The 20,027-nt window shown below is 40.9% G+C and overlaps 1 protein-coding gene across 1 annotated transcript in view; it reads left to right on the top strand.

Moving 5' to 3' along the window:
* LOC124797868 (intraflagellar transport protein 74 homolog) overlaps window positions 1-20,027 on the top strand; it is a 212,613-nt gene that overhangs the window by 143,282 nt on the left and 49,304 nt on the right. The window contains exon 8 of the mRNA XM_047260954.1: window positions 16,944-17,168. Within this exon, the coding sequence (XP_047116910.1) occupies window positions 16,944-17,168 (225 nt within the window). The remainder of the gene's footprint in view (window positions 1-16,943; window positions 17,169-20,027) is intronic.

The raw sequence follows: 20,027 nt of genomic DNA, 5'->3' as shown, positions 1-20,027 counted from the left end.
CTCTACTCACAATAGGTGGATCCCTCCCAACCTGGGGTCTGAGTCACCTGCCTCAAGTTTCTAACTTTCCCCAATCTATTTTTCTTTCCTCCCTGAGAAAGGAACTAACTGTTCCAAAACGGAGGACACTTTTTATTTTATTTTTAAATGTGTCTTATCAGCACTACTGGAATTTTTGTCTCCAAAAGTAAGTACTGGCCAGTGCTTAAGTCTCCTTGTAATTTTAGAGTTTCATCAAATGAATTTTACTTTTGACAGAATTAATCGTTTAGCTAGATGATGAAAATTCTCTCATTTTGTACTGTTGGCAGTTACATGCACTACATTCACTTATTCTTTTACTTCTGAGGAATTCACCAGACTCAATCTTCTGTCAGCAAGATTAACTGGATAAGATTTCATCTTTGAGAATAATTCTGTAATCTGAGCAACAGTTTTTACCTGTTATCACATTTAAATGTAATCTTCAGTCTGAAGTTTCCAGCTACAAATACAGTCACTTCATTTTTTTAAGTTACATATAGAATTAGAATTGAGATGGTGAGGAGGTACTAAGCAAAGAAGGGAAGGATGGAAGAGGGGAAGGAATATAACAAATGGCTGTATAAAGGGAGAAAAACTTTAAAGAAAACAGTATTGAAAGGAAAGAGGAAGCAGATGAAGATGAGATGGGAGCTATGACTCTGCCAGAGCACTAAGAGAACTAAGTCAGAACAAGACACCTGAAGCAGATGACATTCTCTCACAATTATTAAGATGTGAGAGAACCAGCCATGACAAAACTATTGCACCTGGTATACCAGATGTATGAGACGAGTAAAATACCCTCTCACATCAGGAAGCATGTAATAATCCTGAATCATATAATAGTCCCAATTCCAAAGAAGGCAGCTGCTGATAGGTGTGAATAGTACTTAATCATGAGTTGAACTCAGCTGCTCTGTTCGAATTTATTATATTGAACCACTTTTTTGGTCACTCTATAACTCGCTCTGTTAAAATTGGGCTCAAACTGGGAAAAAAATCTAAAATACCAATTATTTAAGAAATAGAAGAATTAGAATTTCTCCCTCACATTGCATTTATATTGCAGTGTAAAATAGTGATAAAGACAAGTATGTATTTTAAATTTCAATCTCAATATTGCTATAAATTGCTTTTAGTTTGGACACAAGCAGTGGACATGAGATTTAAAAATAAGTCTGTCAGATTTTCCACATATCTTCAACATACTATCACTACTTGAAGGGTAGAATTTACAGTGCATATTTTACAGTTTTTCCTGTTGTTGTAAACCCCAAGACTGTGAAACTATTTTCAAGCTTTTGTACGTTCCTCGCAATCCCCAGTGATTCCAATGTTGAAAAGTGTATGTTGATTAATGAGTGATTTTTCAAGTTCTAAGAATATTCTCCACTGTCAATTTTATTGTGTTTCAAATGAGATCTATGGAAGTCCACAAAACACAAGTGTTGTATGCAGAAACATCTCTAATGTTATAGAAAACACTCATGACCAGTGATTTGTCTTTCATGTACAAGTATAGGTACATGTCAGTTGATCGAGTGTGTCTACAATACCTTTAGTTCTCAAGTAAAATAAGAGTACTTTTGCCTTTTTGCCACCTTTTTTGCTGATTTAGGCATTTTGATGTATCATACTCACAAGTATCACTGTTTTGTATTTCTTTGGGGTATAACTGATTACTGTAGTTAATAATGCTAAGCCAGGTTGTTTATTCTATTTTCCTGCTACCTACCCAGTTTTCTTCTTAATGTGCCATGAGCTCGGCTATTATGCATACTGACTGCCTGGCCTCCAACCAGACTGAAGATTGTTGATGTTTCACAGGGAGTTGAACTGGGCTATAAACAGCATTACAACACCGACAGTACTTTATAGTCTTGTTGAAATAACGCAGGATATATGCATAATAACACAGCTCATGTCACCAGAAGAAGACAATTGGATCTCTCATTGACATTGGTGTAGAAAAATGAACAATTCAGCTGCATACCCAAAAGATCACCATCTATCAATCACACCAAGAAAGCCTGAGAGATCATGTCATATAAGTAGTTAAAAACTCTGAGGAGGTGGCCATCCCAAAAATATATAAAAATATATTCATCAATAGTTTTACAGTTTTTCTAGTGAATTATCAATACCCATTTCAAATATTTACCACATAGAATCAGATAGTGGCAGTTAATGCTTTTAGAACTGTCAGCACCAAGTGATGTTTCTCACACATGCAGTAGCTAATCTTAAGGTTGCACCTTGAAATGCCATGCTCTGTGTAGCAGATGACAGGGAGTGTGGCTTCTGTGGACTCTTGAATTCTCATTTTTTTCAGCCTAAGGATTTCCTACTAACCTCCTACCGTAATAATTTAAATTCTATAATCCATTATTTAGAAATACATTGTAATATGTATTTTGGGGTGGCTCTGCCTCAGATCCATTAACTAGGAACTGCACCTGGTTTCATCTCCTGTAGTTTGTAAATGTTTCACTAGAGTGCACTAGAACACTGTAACGTAAGTGGCATCTAGCAATAGTGTCACAAATGATTAATGGAAATAAGTGTGCAAAAAAATCCTATTACCTTTGTAAGTTTTCTTTTCTTGTGAATAATTTTTGCATACTTTGAGTCTGAAATCAGCACAATATAAATTCAGTGTACAAATTTATTAAGCAAAAATATGGAACATAAGCTTAGGTTGAACTTGGTGCACCCAGACCTGACGTAATCAATCTAGCGTGAAAATAGTAAAACTCAGGGCAAGGACACGCACATAATTTCAACAGAGCAGTGTATGTAACATGATAAGCCACTGGTCACATTTCCCAACACTTTAGCACAGCAAGTCATTCTAATATGATGTGTTTTTGAGAGACCTTTAATGCACTCTATCACTTAAACTGCGTATTTTCTTAATACATGTGTATAAGCTGAATAAAGTTGGTAGCCCTGCACCAGGCGAGACGTGTGAGTTTTGTGCTGCTATACAGATAAGTGATTTAGAGTGTAATAAAACTATGCTTAGTTCAGGAAACTAGTTTAATACGTGTATTAGTTTGTTTTGCAAGCTTACTATTAAAGGTTTCACTTCTTTTTGCGTATTATTCTAGAAAACACGAAAGGAACATAAAGTATGGTATCGATCTGAGTATCGTCTTTGAACTAAGCAAAACATTATCTATGTGCAGTTCCGCCATGTTAGTTCTGTGTAAGCCTTGCTTGTATAAAGAGGTGAATAAATGAACTACTCAAAAATGGGAGTGTTGTTTGGTGTAACCAACCCCAACTTCCTCCTCACTGGTGACCCCGAGTTGTAACGTCTTCCATTTTCACAGTTTCACTGTGTCCACAGCCTCCGCGTCGGTTATTTTTGCGTGTATTACATCAACACAACATTCGAACAATGACTTCGGCCCAACGCCTAAAGCCGGATTTTGTGATTGACGTGCATCGTGTTGTGGGTGATGTACACCCGCTAGGACTGCAACACGATGTCTCTCACTCAATGATTACTCTGATTTCGACGGACATTTTCGAGCCTGCAACAATAAGTGAGGTTAGGAGTGTGCATGACTCTGACTATCAAACACCTTTGTTACCTCCACATGTGCCATCCCTCATTGACTGTGCAGTTACCTCTTACGGATCTCCGTGCAGTGTGGGACCAAAGCCGATTTCTGCAAATGCTTCGCTGGACAACTTACCACTGCCAGGACAATGATTTGCTATTCCGCAATCCATGCCGTACCACGCGGATACCTGCCATGTGGCCGGAACTGCTTCGTTCACAGGTCAACCTCCTCAGCATCCAACCACGCCCGTGCCTGCCTCTGTTTAGCATCAGCGCATGCCATCCTACTTCGATACCTCAGACTGCAATGCGAACAATAACTTGTTATCTGTGCCTGACCTCCACCTCCATCCCACTGCTATGCCTCAGTGTTTTGTGCCATGACATTCACCTTATCCGCACACAGTTTTGAGTGGAGTGACTACGAACAGTGAACATTCGCACATACCGTCCTACGTTCGACATCATTTCCCACACTGTGCTTCTGGAAAGCCCACACCTCTGCAGCCTCCCTGAAACACAGGTGGCCCTGGCTCTGTTCAAACGTCGAGCTTTCCGTGGTCTAAAACTTTGAACTTTTTCTCACCTGTCGCCCACGCGCCGGCTCCAGTTGAGCTTCCGCTACTGTTCTCGGCACATCTCTGTGCCTCATCCGCATTGGTCTTCCGCGACGCGTCAATTTGAGCACACCCACACCCAGGACTCATCTACCCGGTACACTCTAGCCAAAGAGACAGTTCTACGTCGGCTTGCACGCTCAACCGAGGCAGCAATACGGCAAGTGCTCCAGGTCGAGCAACTAGGCAACGACAAACCTTCCCAGCTCTGGAGACAGATACGTGCCCTGGTCAGTGCCGATCTATTCTCTGACACAGCTCTCCTTGCCATCTGGTCAGATAAACTATCTCCTCACATCCGCTTTACTCTGGCTCAAAGGCCTCCTGAACCTGTCAAGCAAAGAATGACGATTACTGACAAGCTACACGATGCATCACTGCTCCATTTCGCTAGCCACTGCCCACGACAAGTCTCATGTTCAGGCTCATCACCCTGTGGCCAGACGCGGCTGGGGCCGCACTGTACCGACTGTTCCGCTCGCCCCAGGAAGCAGTAAACAAGCAACTGGGATGTCACCGGCTCTTCCCCCGGGCACACCCCCTCCTGCAACTGAGCCTGTTGCAGCCACCGAACCTCGGGCACCGCCATTGGCAACGAACTTTCCGCAGGAAATGCAACCACACTACCCGTACTGTTTCTTCCACACGGTTTGGTGAGGAGGCACGGAACTGCAGACCATTCTGCTACTTCCCAAACGCCAATCGCAGGTAGGTTTGGGTGCCACCTCCTGCGCACAACATGACAGGCACCCGCCAGTGCTCCATTCTGTCCGGGAACGACCAGATAAATGTGGACGACTTTACATTAAAGACATTTCGTCAGACTACCTGTTCCTAGTGGACACAGGCGCCGATGTTTCACTGTTGCCCATGTCCTTAGCGTCATCGAACATCCGCCCTCATCATAATTCACTGCAAGCCATGAATTCCACTAAACTACAATGCTCAGGTTCAACCTCACATGTTGTCTCACTCTCCGCAAACTGCAAACTCAAGTGGACTTTTTTAGTGTGCGAAATTGACGATCCTATACTAGGCGTTGACTTTTTGCGACACCACAAACTTTCACACTGTGTTTCACCATCCGTCCAAGACTCACTTCCCCTGTGCTCCGTTGAGCAACCCACCCCGCGACACATCGGTCCGGGCTCATCTCATCCATACATGTTTGTCTCTGTCGACGACGTTACAAGAAACCACGCATAAGTGCCTTGTCGAGCTTGAACATGTTGCTCGCCTTCGCAAGGAACACTTCGAGCTCTCCCTCCGGCTCCATGAAACACAGCTCCAGCTCTCTGAAGCAGCAAAGGAATTACAGACACTATAGCAAGGACAAATCAAGGTCAGTAAGTGTGCCGAATCTGCTTGCAATCCCAGCAATCGAGCTTCCGTGTGTTTACCTCCCACTACCCCTCGCAACTGTGCTATCAAGACTGCCATAACGTGTACTGACAGTTCCGCATGGCCACACCCTCCTAACATGGCAGCATTTGACACTAGGCCGGACACAAGTGTGCATGCGTGACGAGTGTTACGTGTTCCCAAACTGACAGCTCCTACCCCACCCCTCGCGGACAGCACCTCAAACAATGCAACTTCGGCTCCTGCGCACCGCCGTGTGACCACCACTGACAACACAAACAGTGCACTTGCGCCAAGCGTTTCCCCCGCGATATTGCTGCCACAGGCCGCGCCCTCGGACAATGGACTCACTAATGCTTCACAAGCTCTACCGAGCTCACCCAACCACGGTGCCACTGCTTCGGGCTGGTGGCCATCTTGTCATGTTGACGCCTAGGACACTTCGCCGCCTCGGCTCCTGTCAGATCCACTGACTGGCTCCGAACACCACGACCAAGCCTCGCCTGCCCCGCCCGCCACACATTGTAAACAAACCACCTCCTGCGCCGACGGCAACATTTCTGTCGTCACCAACGGCACGGTTCACAAGCTTCGCGTCATGCCAGGCCCCCTGATCTCCAGTAAACCACGTCAACTTTGTCCCGAGCGCCTCTCCAACCTTAAAAAGCAGATTTCTGAGCTTCTAAGCTCCAGTGTCATTGAACCCTCTGCCAGTAGCTGGTCTACGCCGATTCATATGACACCCAAGAAAGACGTGCCCTGGCACATGTGCGGAGACTACTGTCGACTAAACACATGAACAATTATGGACACCTACCCCGTACCCAATATTGCTGACTTTACCAGTTCCCTCGCAGGTGCGACCACGTTCTCTGTCATTGATTGCAAACAGGCCTACCACCAGATCCCCATGGCTCCTGAAGACATCGAGAAGACAGCAATCACCACCCCAGTCGGGTTATTTCAGTTTCAATTCATGCCCTTCGGTCTGAAAAACGCAAGCCAGACCTGTCAATGCTTCATCAACGAAGTACTATTCGAACTAAAATTCTGCTTTGCATATCTTGATGACATTCTTGTGTTCAGCTCCTCCGTCAAGGACAACGTTTGACATGTGCAAACTGTTATGAACACTCTCACGGCAGCAGGCATCGAGACCAATCAGGACAAATTGCAGCTACATCAACCTGCTTTTCGGGTCTCTGCTGACGGCATTTCACTGCCCCCTGAGAAAGTACAAACAATACTAAACCTACCCAGACCTTCATCATTCAAAGAGCTCTGGCGCTTTCTGGGGACGGTTAATTATTGTTGCCGACATCTACCTCGGGCTGCGGAGATTCAGGCTCCACTGATGGACGCCTTTGCAGGCACCAAGACTTCTGGATCTCGGCCCGTTCCATGAACCCCTACTATGACTGCCTCTTTCACTGCCCTCAAAAATCTTCTTGCCGAGGCCTGCACCATCGCGCATCCTCATCCCAATTCGCAGCTTTTCATCACCACAGACACGAGCAATACTGCCATCGGCGCTGTCCTTAACCAGACAGTCAACGACCAAACTTCGCCCATGCAGTTCTTCTTGCGCAAGCGCACCAATGCACAATGGAAATATTCCGCGTTTGACAGGAAGTTGCTCGTGGTCTACGAAGCGATCAAGCATTTTAAGACTGACGTTGAGGGACACCCTTTCTATGTTTTAACAGACCACAAACCCCTGGCTGCGGCCATTACAAACCCGCCAGCTGACCCACCTCCTCACTGCTTCAGATGCATGGACTTCATATCTCAGTTCACCACTGATGTCAGACACATAAAGGGTGCTGACAATATTAGTTGCTGATTTTCTTTCACGAGTCGACGCTGTCCATTCGCTGTTAGACCTCTCTGAGCTGCCTAAGCTCCAACCTCCCGACGAGGACACACAAAACCTGATTTCAGATTCTTACCTCTTCACTACACTTCGTCCGCACCACCTTCCCTGGCATTTCTGGTGAGATCTGGTGCGACGACAGTACGGGCACGTTACACCCCCTCATCCCAACCACGCTCCGTCGGGCTGTCTTCAACGCACTGCATAATTTAGTTCACTTCAGTGTTTGTGTCGGCCCGCCTTGTAGCGGAGCGCTTTGTGTGGAGAAGTGTCAACAAGGACTGCCAGCAATGGGCACGCTCTTGCATCGCGTGCCAACGCTGCAAAGTACACGAGCACACTTCACCCTCCCTCGACACCTTTTCGATCCCTCCTGGTGGGCGTTTCCAACATATTCATATTGACATTGTCGGTCCTCTCCCCCCCCCCCTCTAACAGCTTTCGGTATGTTCTCTCATCTATCGTCCGAACAACTTGCTGGGTCGAGGCTGTCCCCCTCCCCAATATCACGGCAGAAACTGTTGCTCGAGCTTTCGTCATGTCATGGGTATCGCGTAATACTACACAACAATATAACAGAGGAAATAAAAATTGCTATATATCCAATATTTAAAATTAAAGTAAAGACATTTCTATCAAAGCACTGTTTCTGTTCTGTAAAAGAATTTCTGAATATGTAACAAACAAAGTTACTTAAAACTTAAATTCTAAGAATAGGTGTCTAACTTTAATAAGCCTTTTATTTGCTAATACTATATATTATTGCAACTTTTCTTTGACGTGTCCAGTCAATTGCACAACTTTTGGTTTATGATAAAACTGGACCAATAAAAAAAATCAAATCAAATCCAAAAAGCAAAACTTTGTGTCAAGCTAATTATCTAAAATATCTCTTGGGATACTTAATCGTTAGCTACACTGTGAAGACCTCAGGAAGTTACAAAAAATTTGATGGAACAGATACTCCCAGTTCTTTTATAGCCACAGCAGGGTCAGAGTTGGTGAAAAACAGAGATAAGTATTTTCTACTAACTGTTACATCCACAATCATTTTATTTCATCTTTAAACAACAGCACAGCTTATTTGTCAGCAGATAAAGCCACTCCACTAATGGTAATCTGGTTAATGTAGGAAAAATCAGACTGCTACTTACCATAAAGAAGACACATTAAGTTGTGCTACCTACTGTAAAGAAGACACATTAAGTTGCACACTGGCACAGTTAAAAGACACTTACATAGAGCTTTCGGCCACAGCCTTCACCATTAAAGAGAGAGACACACACCATTCACCACACACAGGCAAGCACACCTGATGCACACACGCCTGCCAACTTCAGCATCTCTGGTCGGAATGCAGCTATCATGTGGGATGCAAGCAGCAATCTGGAGGGCCCTTGGAATGGGAAGGGATTGTAGTGTATGTGTGGGAAGAGAGACAAACACAGTCTGATGGAGTGTGCAGGGGCTAGAATGCCAACATGTGCAGCATCAGGTTGTGGGACAGGGATGTGGTTAAAAAGGAGCAGAAAAGGAGAGGAGAAGGGAAAGACTGGCAGATGCGTTGGCAGAGGGTTGAAAATAAACAAGTTAGGGGATGAGAATGTGGAGGAAATGATAGGTCAGGTAGGGCAGAAACTTTTGGGTGGTGTGGGGACAGTATGTTACCATAGGTTGAGACCGAGATAATTACGGGAGTGAAGAATGTGTTGTAAGGATAACTCCCATTTGCACAGTTCAGAGAAAAGCTGGTAGTGGAGTGAAGGATTCAGATGGCTCGGGTAGTGAAGCAGCAATTGAAATCAAGTGTGTTAAGTAGAGCTGCACATTGCATGTTGGGCCACAGGCTGGCCTACTTTGCTCTTGGCCTCAGTTTGGCTGTGGCCGTTCACCGTGGTAGACAGCTGGTTGGTAGTCATACCAATATAAAACGCTGTGCAGTGATTGCAGCAGAGCTGGTAAATGATATGGCTGCTTTCACCAGTGGTCCAGCCCCTGATAGGTCAGTAAAAACCTGTGACAGGACTGGAATAGGAAGTGCAGGGAGGGCAGATTTGGCCAGTTTTGAACTAGGGTCCTACACACGGATTGATTCTTATGGAAAGGGCTTGGGATTGGGAATGGAGTGGGGATGGACTAGGAGAGTCTGGACGATGGAACCCACTTTGGGAAGGGTGGGAAGTATCTCGAGTAGGGTGTCACTCATTTCAGGGCATGATGATAGGTAATTAAAGCCATGGTGAAAGATGTGGTTCAGTTGTTCCACTCTGGGGTGGTACAGGGTGATTATGAAGGGGACACTCCTTTGCAGCTGGTTCTTGGCGTTGGTGAGAGGATAGGGGATGCGAGGGGAAATGGCACGGGAGATCTATTTGCCAGTTAGATCTGGGGGTAGTGCCTGTCTGAGAAGGCCTTGGTGAGACCCTCAGCATACTGAACAAGGAAGTTTTTGTCATTGAAGACAAACCACCCCCAGGTGACCAGGCTGTATGGGAGGAAGTTTTTGGTGTGAAAGTGATGACAGCTGTCGATATCCAGGTACTGTTGGTGGTTGGTGTGTTTAATGTGGACAGAGGTGCAGAGGGAGCCATCAGAAAGGAGGAGATCAGGATCTAGGAAAGTGGCATGCTGGGTTGAGGAGGATCACTTGAAGTGGATGGGAGAGAAGCTGTTGTGGTTGTGAAGGATCAAAGATATCTTAAACGTTCCTCGGAGTCTTTATGCTTACCTTTCAAAATTGTCTTCTGTACTTTTATTCCATTTCCACTAGCTTGAGAAGCAGACCAATCATTTACTGCTTGATTTTTCTTCCCATCTCCATCAGTACTTTTTCCTGTCCCTAATCTCAAAGCAATAGTCTTAGCTGCTATCGCAGAATCCAGCTGCATCATAGCATAGTTTCTGATCCAGTCACTACAAGTTTTTTTTTTTTTGTCATTAATTCATTTTCTATTTTGGACTCTTTAATTAAAGGACTTCACAAAATAACATATAATATTTTGGACATCTGATATGCAAGTGAGTGAGATTATGAATCGTCTTTGGTCCAAATAGTTGGATATGCAAAGTAAGTAATCATGTAAGAGCTGGAAATGTTGGTGAGAGATCACTAATATCAATAGCTGCTATTGCCATGTTGTGCTGGCTGCTGTGGGAGTCCACACTGACCAAAATAAGGAAGGAGAGAAGTGGTGATGGCTGAGTAAACATAACATAACTTGATTCCTGTGCCTCCTATACACAAGTACTTTACTCTCTATTAATACTCACAGAACACAGGCTAAGTAACACCTTTCTATAACTTAATACTAATTAAACAGTGGAAAATCCAGGATGGAATGTAACAATATTATGAGAAGGAAAGTTGCTACTCACCATATAACAGAGATGCTGAGTCGCAGTTAAGCACAACAAAAATACTCTCACAATTATAACTTTCAGCCATTAAGGCCTTTATCAACACACACACACACACACACACACACACACACACACACACACACACACAAAACTCACACACACGACTGCAGTCTTAGTCTCAACTGCCTGAGACTGCAGTCGTGTATTGAGGGTTGCGTTTTGTGTGTGTGTGTGTGTGTGTGTGTGTGTGTGTGTGTGTGTGTGTATTGTTGATGAAGGTCTTAATGGCTGAAAGCTATAATTGTGATAGTCTTTTTGTTGGGCCTATCTGCGACTCAGCATCTCCACTATGTGGTGAGTAGCAACTATCCTTCTAATAATATTACTTAGTACTGATGCTCTTGAAGTGTGTGACTGAACCGAGCTGATCAGCAATGGGCAGGTGGTTGAATCAGTGTGGACAGGGGGCACTGAATTCTGTCTTCAGGGAGGTGTGGCACTGCCTGCTCTTTCCATTGGTGTGCAGGTCAGCACCTTCTTGACATGGTTTCATGGCACTGCGCTGGTCAGTGTACAGTCGATGTTTCAGGACTGCACAGCTCATCCATGTTTTTCACTTTCAGTCAAAAGTAGAATCACAAACATTTGAACTTTAATTATATATTTAAATATGTTCCGTGTTGCTCTGTTTTTGTTTCTGGCTGCCTTTGCTGATTTGTGGCTGAGGTCGAAACTACGGACGGAAATAATATCCATGTTGATTTTTCCCCTTGTCCATGGTTTAGTGCAGTTGTCTAGTATTTTATAAAGATCTTTAACAAGATTCCATCTGGAACAAAATAAGAAACTGAGAATTTTGTAAATTAAAAAAAAAAAAAGCCACCTAGCCACTCCTGCATTTTAAATGATTATTTAGGTTCAATGACTGAAGAATCCTGTTGGCTGCATGATTAATATCAATGCTTTCATAAATAAGCCTCTGTTCTTGTGGCACACTAATAACTGTTATTTTAAGTTCAATATCGGTGTTGTCATGTCAGCATGAAGTTAGCAATATGAGATAAGCAACAGCTCTTTAAGGGGGGATGTTGATGAAAAACACACACTATTTCAAAAATGCACCAAATCCACAGTTTTGGAGCTATGGCAATGAAATTTTGTACCACGATTTACATGAAAGTAACACATTTACATATAAAATCCTTTGATTATATATATCCAACTTTTTTTTGAATGAAATTTGAACTTTTATTTTCAAAAAATAATGTATGTTCCTTTTTCTCAGTAAGTATTCAAGAGAGTTCTACAAAAATTTCTCTGTTTCATCTCTTTATATATTGTAAGCTTCTCTCATGAGGTTTTTGGAATAGGTCAAATAGGAGAATTTTCATAATTTTTTAATTATAATTCCACAAGTATAATTTTACATTCATGCAAAATTCCAAGCACTTTGCCCCATATCTCAGCTCTCAATCAGAATTTCAAAATTTGCTCTTGAGACAACGTTTATTAGCTTTACAGAAATATGAGTACAAAATTTCATAATTCTAGCATTCAGAGAATCTGAGGAAAAGGTACAGAAACTTTAAAAAACAAACTTTTCAGGAAACACAATTTAAAGCTCAACCTAACTTTTTTCCTTGTCACTTCTTCAGAAGGCACCGCTTTTGTACTCTGGGTCATCTTTCCCTTCAAGGTTTCTCTTCTGGTTTCTTCTTGTCTGTTTTCTTTCCTTTACCAGGTCTTCAACTGACTTTTCAGCTGCAGAGACGCGCTGTAAATCTATTTTTCTCAGGATATCTTGAGTAAAATTTCCTATCTTGAAGCCCATTCTTTCTAATACCTTCATCCTCCCGACATTCCCATAATTAAATATGATAACTGCAACATAAGTTGCAATTCTGACAACTGTAACAGATGCAAATGTGTTTTTAGGGCATCTTTTCCATATGAGTGAATTTAGAGACACATTTGGGTTTTGGGTTTTGGCATGAACACACTTTTTGAAAAGTGCAGGAGCAGCCAGAAACCTGTAAGTGGACTTGACAAGATCCAAGATAACGATTTGGAAGCCTCTCCTTGTGAGTGTAGGGGTTGTTATCCCTCTGAGCTTGTATATATTTACACCAGCTAATGTGGCACCGATTATGAATAGGGTGTTCATCTGTTGACAACATGTGGAATATGTAGCCCATACTGCACTTTTCATGTCATTTACATTGGAAAGATTCTGTCTGATAGCCTTGCCATAATACTCTTGAAGAGAGTCTATCATCTTCTTTGTGAGTCTGTTGTGTCCACCAATGCCCTTTCCATCTTCCAACTTTTAGCCTTTCATGTCACTGACAAGTTTCCTCAATCTTGAACCCATTCTCTTCTGGATGTGACCTATGCATTCAAGTTTCTCAATTGAAAGTTCTCCATAAAGTTTTCTCTCATTCACAGACTTGAATACATTGGAGTCACCATCCCCCAGATATTCCACATATCTGACTCCACATTCCTTGACAGATCTCTTAAAAATAATTTGCATACCAGCTCCTTCCATTCCACCACTAGAACCAGAAAATGTTTTGCTGCAGTTATGTCCTTTTACAGCTTCTTCACATTCTCCACTAAGTGCATAGTTATGGCAGAATTTGCTCATAACTTGAACATCTAGTAACTTCCCTGTTTCAATACTTACGACACTTGACACACCACATAAAGACATATGCCCTCTTTTCATGAATGTACCATCACATGACACAACAAGATCTGTCCTAACATGACCAGAATCGTTCTCATCTAACGGATCATTGTCTGCAATAGCTTCTACTACAGCTGTTACCATACTGTCCTCACACATGTCAGAAATTATGTTTTCCAGTACACAGTTTATTTGTGTAAATCTCAGACATGGTGCTGGCATATTCATTATTCCTCACAATAAATTTCCCCCTTTCTCTCCCAACTACAATGCACCTCAATCCATAGGTAAACCTCATATTAGCTTCATAGTACCAGTTTTTACATTTAGAAGTTTTGAATGAACTATCAGCATCACATTTTTTGCACACAATATGCAGATTGGCTGCCAAGCCTTCTCCCGTACCATCATCTATAATCTGAATGTTATCACTACCACACATCTTACAAATACAAGAAAATTTCACTGCTGCAGTCAATAATTCAACATCAGTTAATCTAAATTAAAGGTACCGAGTTTCATCACTGTAGTATGCACCATTTACCTCACCAATTTTTCGCTTGGAGCTGCTAGGAAACGAGTTCACATTTTCAGCAGATGTTCTTACTTCGGACATAGCTTCATTGCTGGATTGCCATTGTTTCTCACGTCTCCCATTCACTACATTATTCAAATGCAGTTTATCCAGTTTTTTATACACTCTTTGTGATCGTGGCATAACTGAATGAAGAAAGAATCGAACACTTATATAAATGTCTATCAGTATCACTAGGCAAAAAAAGAATTGCTTCATCATAAATGATGCATCTAGTTTGTTATTGTTTATAATATACAGAACAGAGTCAAAGATGATCTATAAAACCAAAGAGTATGTATCACGGCCTTCTAGATGTATCCCGCACATGTTTGGTTGAAAGTAATACACAGAATCGTTGTTCACTGAGCTGGTATTGAAGTGCTGCTTCAAAACATGGGTGCGCCAGGGAGGCCACATCACACTTTTAATTAATTTTCAGGCACTTCGGATGCGATTTCAACATTGGTACTTTGGGAACTTATTGTCCATGAGTTGTACTAACAAATAAAAAATAAATTGAAAATTGACATTTTTGGTCAATTTCATCAACGTCACCCCCCTTAATACAACTGAGGAAGTAGCAGCTTTTTTCAAAATAGTATCATTCCTGTTAACAATGCCATGTTGAAGTTAGCTTGAGTAATTACTTTAGTTTATAGTATTTTTCCAAAACTAATTATTAATGCAGTTTCTAACAGCTGATCTTGTTTCGTAACATATATGTTTAGTCTATTTCTTAACATATACACCTAGTCTTTTCTACAATCCCAATGGTTCTTCTTTCTCATAGGTTATATGTCTCCTACATTACTGTTGTCCATCATACAAAAGTAGTGAAAGCAATAAATTTAACCTACAGTTTCTGAAAATTGGCTAGAGTGACACATTATTAGGAAACAAGAGTAATTAAATCAAAGTACAAATTATTAATTGTAAATGTGAAAACTACTTTTGATAACAACAGAAAGAGTTTATTACATGCTGATTTTTATATAAGAATAAAAACATTTCATATACCGGGTGATCAAAAAGTCAGTATAAATTTGAAAACTGAATAAATCACGGAATAATGTAGATAGAGAGGTGCAAATTGACACACATGCTTGGAATGACATGGGGTTTTATTAGAGCCAAAAACATACAAAAGTTCAAAAAATGTCCGACAGGTGGCACTTCATCTGATCAGAATAGCAATAATTAGCATAACAAAGTAAGACAAAGCAAAGATGATGTTCTTTACAGGAAATGCTCAATATGTCCACCATCATTCCTCAAAAATAGCTGTAGTCAAGGAATAATGTTGTGAACAGCACTGTAAAGTATGTCCAGAGTTATGGTGAGGCACTGGCGTCAGATGTCGTCTTTCAGCATTGCTAGAGATGTCGATCGATCACGATACACTTACGACTTCAGGTAACCCCAATAATCATGCGGACTGAGATCTGGGGACCTGGGAGGCCAAGCATGACGAAAGTGGCGGCTGAGCACACGATCATCATCAAATGACACGCGCAAGAGATCTTTCACACGTCTAGCAATATGGGTTGGTTCTAATAAAACCCCATGTCATTCCAAGCATGTGTGTCAATTTTTACCTCTCTATCTACATTATTCTGTGGTTTATTAAGGTTTCAAATTTATAGTGACTTTTTGATCACCCGGTATGTAAAGGAAGGAAATAGATAGTAGTAGTTTTTAATCTATTAATAGTGGTTGACAGTATACACATTGTTTGGCAACACACATATTCCTAATTATTTTCATTTGTAATATTAAGCGTTTCATGACATTTGTTGAGTTTCCCCAGAAGATTATGCCATAATGAATAACTGACTCAAAGTAGCAGTGAGAGAGATATTCTCCCTGGTGTCTAAGTATGTGGCACCTGCCAAAATATCCAGTGCAAATGCTAAGCTGTTAAGTTTATAAGTGTGAGTGACAGTATCCAATCATCTGTTAGGATGATAATTGTCTGTCCTGTGCATGCTGCCAGCCAATGATGTCATTCCTCTCTCTCTCTGTCGTGCCACCAAAGTTTGAGCCTCATAGTGGCAATCTTCCACCTGGTCTTCCTCAGTAAAAATTTTGCTGATTCTTCCTCCTCATCTGAGTAACAGCTCCAGCCGTGGTGTCCACCTGCTCTTAATAACTACTAGTAGATTGACTTCATTCACTAACTCCTGTATGATATGCTAATATTTATAATTAAAAAGCTGATCTTCATAATTGAAAACTAAATATTTCTGAATGTATTCTATAAAAGAAAAATTACTTGTTTACTGACCTAGATTGCTCTCTAGAATCAAAGTTACAGGACTTTGTGAAATTGTTACAGTACTTCTTGAAATTTCAGTATTTTGTGTTGTACATATTGCACTACAGGACTGTTCCACATTCACTACACTTGCCAGATATCTTACCAACAGACTACAACATTTTCTCAACATATGCACAACATACTGCTAAAGTTGGTAAACCCATATTTTGGGAAATGTTTAACCTCATAACAACAGACTCTTATGAAAGACTTTTTTAACCAAAATATCTTGCTATGGGAATTGTATAGCATTTTTTAGTGCCTGTTTTCATTAATAAACCTCCATTTATCTCAGAAAGTTGTTTTAAAACTGAAATCTCTCATGAGAAGTGATAACATAAAACAATACTGAAATGAACACACAAATCATTGATAGAGAAATAGATGTAATTTGTTTTTGTAGGAGATAAGTGTCATGACTCTGCTTCTTATACAAGCAGTAACCATTTGCTGATCTGATGTACCACTTTCCAGTATGGTCTAATTATGCTTTTCTTTGTTCTATAATTAACAATTTCAATAAGTTAGTAATGTGTATTAATTTATGTTGTAGGTTGAAGCGTTGGAAGGAAAGATTAAAACTGAAATGGAAACTCTGCGAGAAAAAATGACAACAATGACAAATGAAATGGCTTCTCTTTCTAATTTAGACAAACTTAGAGAGGATGCTCTCAGCAAACAGGAACTTCTGATAAAAGAAAAGGAAGTTCTTTTAGAAAAGCAAGCTCCTCTTAAGATGAATGTTGAGGAACTGCAAATTAAGTTTGATGATCTGAAGGTGTGTGTGTATTCAAATTTTACAAATTCTGGATCTGTGTCTTGATAGTGTGTTTTTCCGAGAGAGAGAGAGAGAGAGAGAGAGAGGATCCTATTAAGCCTTATTACATGTATTCATTGAGTGCACCTTTTGCAATTGCACTTTTTAAATTATTGCAAGAATGACTTTGTTATGCACTTTCATACTGGTACTAATCAAAAAATGGGAAGTCTAAAAGGTGGAATAAATATATGGAAGAACTATACAATGGAAGCAAACTTGATGACAGTGCTATAGAAAGGGAAGAGGGAGTTAATGACAATGAGGTGGGAGACATACTATCTACATATGGATGGCTACTCTGCAAATCGTACTTCAGTTCCTGGCAGAGGGTTCATCAAACCACCTTCATAATAATTCTCTGTTATTCCACTCTTGAAAAGTGTGTGGGAAAAAATGAACACCTGTATCTTTCAATGCGAGCTCTGATTTCCCTTATTTTATGATGACGATTGTTTCTCCCTATGTAGGCCGGTGTCAAAAAAAAAAACATTTTTAAATTCAGTGCAGAAAGTTGGTGATTGAAATGTCATGAGAAGATCCCACCGGTATGAGAAACGCCTTTGATAATGATATCCACACCAAATCCTGTATCATGTCCATGACACTCTCTCCCCTATTTCGCGATATTACAAAACATGCTACCCTTTGAACTTTTTTGATGAACTCAGTTAATCCTAAGTGATAAGGATCACACACTATGCACCAGAACTCCAAAAGAAGATGGACAAGCATAGTGTAGGCAGTCTCTTTGGCAGATGTGTTGCATCTTCTAAGTGTTCTGCCAGTAAAATGCAGTTTTTGGTTTGCCTTCCCCACAACATTTTCTATGTGTTCTTTCGAATTTAAGTTGTTCAATGGTGTAATTCCTAGGTGTTTAGTTGAATTTACACCTTTAGATTTGATCAATTTATCGTGTAACCAAAGTTTGACGGATTCCATGTGGCACTCACACTTTTCATTACTTATGATCAATTTCCAATTTTTGCATCATTCATATATCTTATCTAAATCATTTTGCATTGGTTTTGATCTTCTGATGACTTGACTAGATGATAAATGATAGCATCATCTCCAAACAACCTAACAAGGCTGCTCAGATTGTCTCCTCAATCATTTATGTAGATAAGGACAACAGATGACCTATAACACTACCTTGGGTAACACCAGAAATCACTCCTGTTTTACTCGATTACTTTCCCTAAATTACTACAAACTGTGACCTCTCTGACAGGAAATCACAAATCCAGTCACATAACTGAGAGAGTGTTCCATATGCACATAATTTGATTACAAGCCGCTTGTGAGTTACAGTGTCAAAAGCTTTCTGAGAGTCTAAAAATATGGAATCAATTTGAAATCCTTTGTCAATAGCACTCTACACTTCGTATGAGTAAGGAACTAGTTCTGTTTCACAAGAACGACGTTTTTTAGATCCGTGTTGACTGTATGTCAATAGACCATTAAAATGTAATTAATAATGTTTGAGCACATTATATGTTCAAAATTCTGCTGCATATAGACATGAATGGTATGGGCTTGTAATTTGGTGGATTACTCCTATCGTCTTCCTTGAATATTTGTGTGACCTGTGCAACTTTCTACTCTTTGGGTACAGATCTTTCATTGAGCAAATGGTCATGTATGATTGTTAAGTATGGAGCTATTGCATCAGCATACTCTGAAAGGAACATAGTTTGGTATATAATCTGGACTGGAAGATTTGCTTTTAATAAGTGATTTAAATTGCATCACTACTTTAAGGATATCTGCTTCTAAGTTACTCATGGTGCCAGCTGTTCATCAGTCGAATTCTGGAATATTTACTTGGTTTTCCTTGGTGAAGGAATTTCAGAAGGCTGTGTTTAGTAACTCCGTTTTAGCAGCACTATCAACAGTATTTCTGTTACCATTACACATCTGGTGAGCAAGAGGTATGAGACAGGCGAAATACCCTCAGACTTCAAGAAGAATATAATAATTCCAATTCCAGAGAAAGCAAGTGTTGACAGATGTGAAAATTACTAAACTATCAGTTTAATAAGTCACGGCTGCAAAATACTAACTCGATTTCTTTACAGATGAATGGAAAAACTGGTAGAAGCCAACCTCAGCGGAGATCAGTTTGGATTCCGTAAAAATGTTGGAACACGTGAGGCAATACTGACCGTACAACTTATCTTAGAAGATAGATTAAGGAAAGGCAGACCTACATTTCTAGCATTTGTAGACTTAGAGAAAGCTTTTGACAATGTTGACTGGAATACTCCCTTTCAAATTCTGAAGGTGGCAGGGGTCAAACACAGAGAGCAAAAGGCTATTTACATTTTGTACAGAAACCAGATGGCAGTTATAAGAGTCGATGGGCATGAATGGGAAGCGGTGGTTGGGAAGGGAGTGAGAAAGGGTTGTAGCCTATCCCCGATGTTATTCAATCTGTGTATTGAGCAAGCAGTTAAGAAAACAAAAGAAAAATTCGGAGTAGGAATTAAAATCCATGGAGAAAAAACAAAAACTTTGAGGTTTGCCGATGACATTGTAATTCTGTCAGAGCCATCGAAGGACTGGGTAGAGCAGTTGAATGGAATGACGAGTGTCTTGAAAGGAGGATATAAGATGAACATCAACAGAAGCAAAACGAGGATAATGGAACGTAGTCGAATTAAATCAGGTGATGCTGAGGGAATTGGATTGGGAAATGAGACACTTAAAGTAGTAAACGAGTTTTGCTATTTGGGGAGCAAAATAACTGATGATGGTCGAAGTAGAGAGGATATAAAATGTAGACTGGCAATGGCAAGGAAAGCGTTTCTGAAGAAG

The sequence above is a fragment of the Schistocerca piceifrons genome, chromosome 5, assembly GCF_021461385.2.
Source record: "Schistocerca piceifrons isolate TAMUIC-IGC-003096 chromosome 5, iqSchPice1.1, whole genome shotgun sequence".
NCBI classification, from domain to species: domain Eukaryota; kingdom Metazoa; phylum Arthropoda; class Insecta; order Orthoptera; family Acrididae; genus Schistocerca; species Schistocerca piceifrons.
The sequence above is the reverse complement of the archived record's forward strand: the minus strand, read 5'-3'. Positions and strand labels throughout refer to the sequence as shown.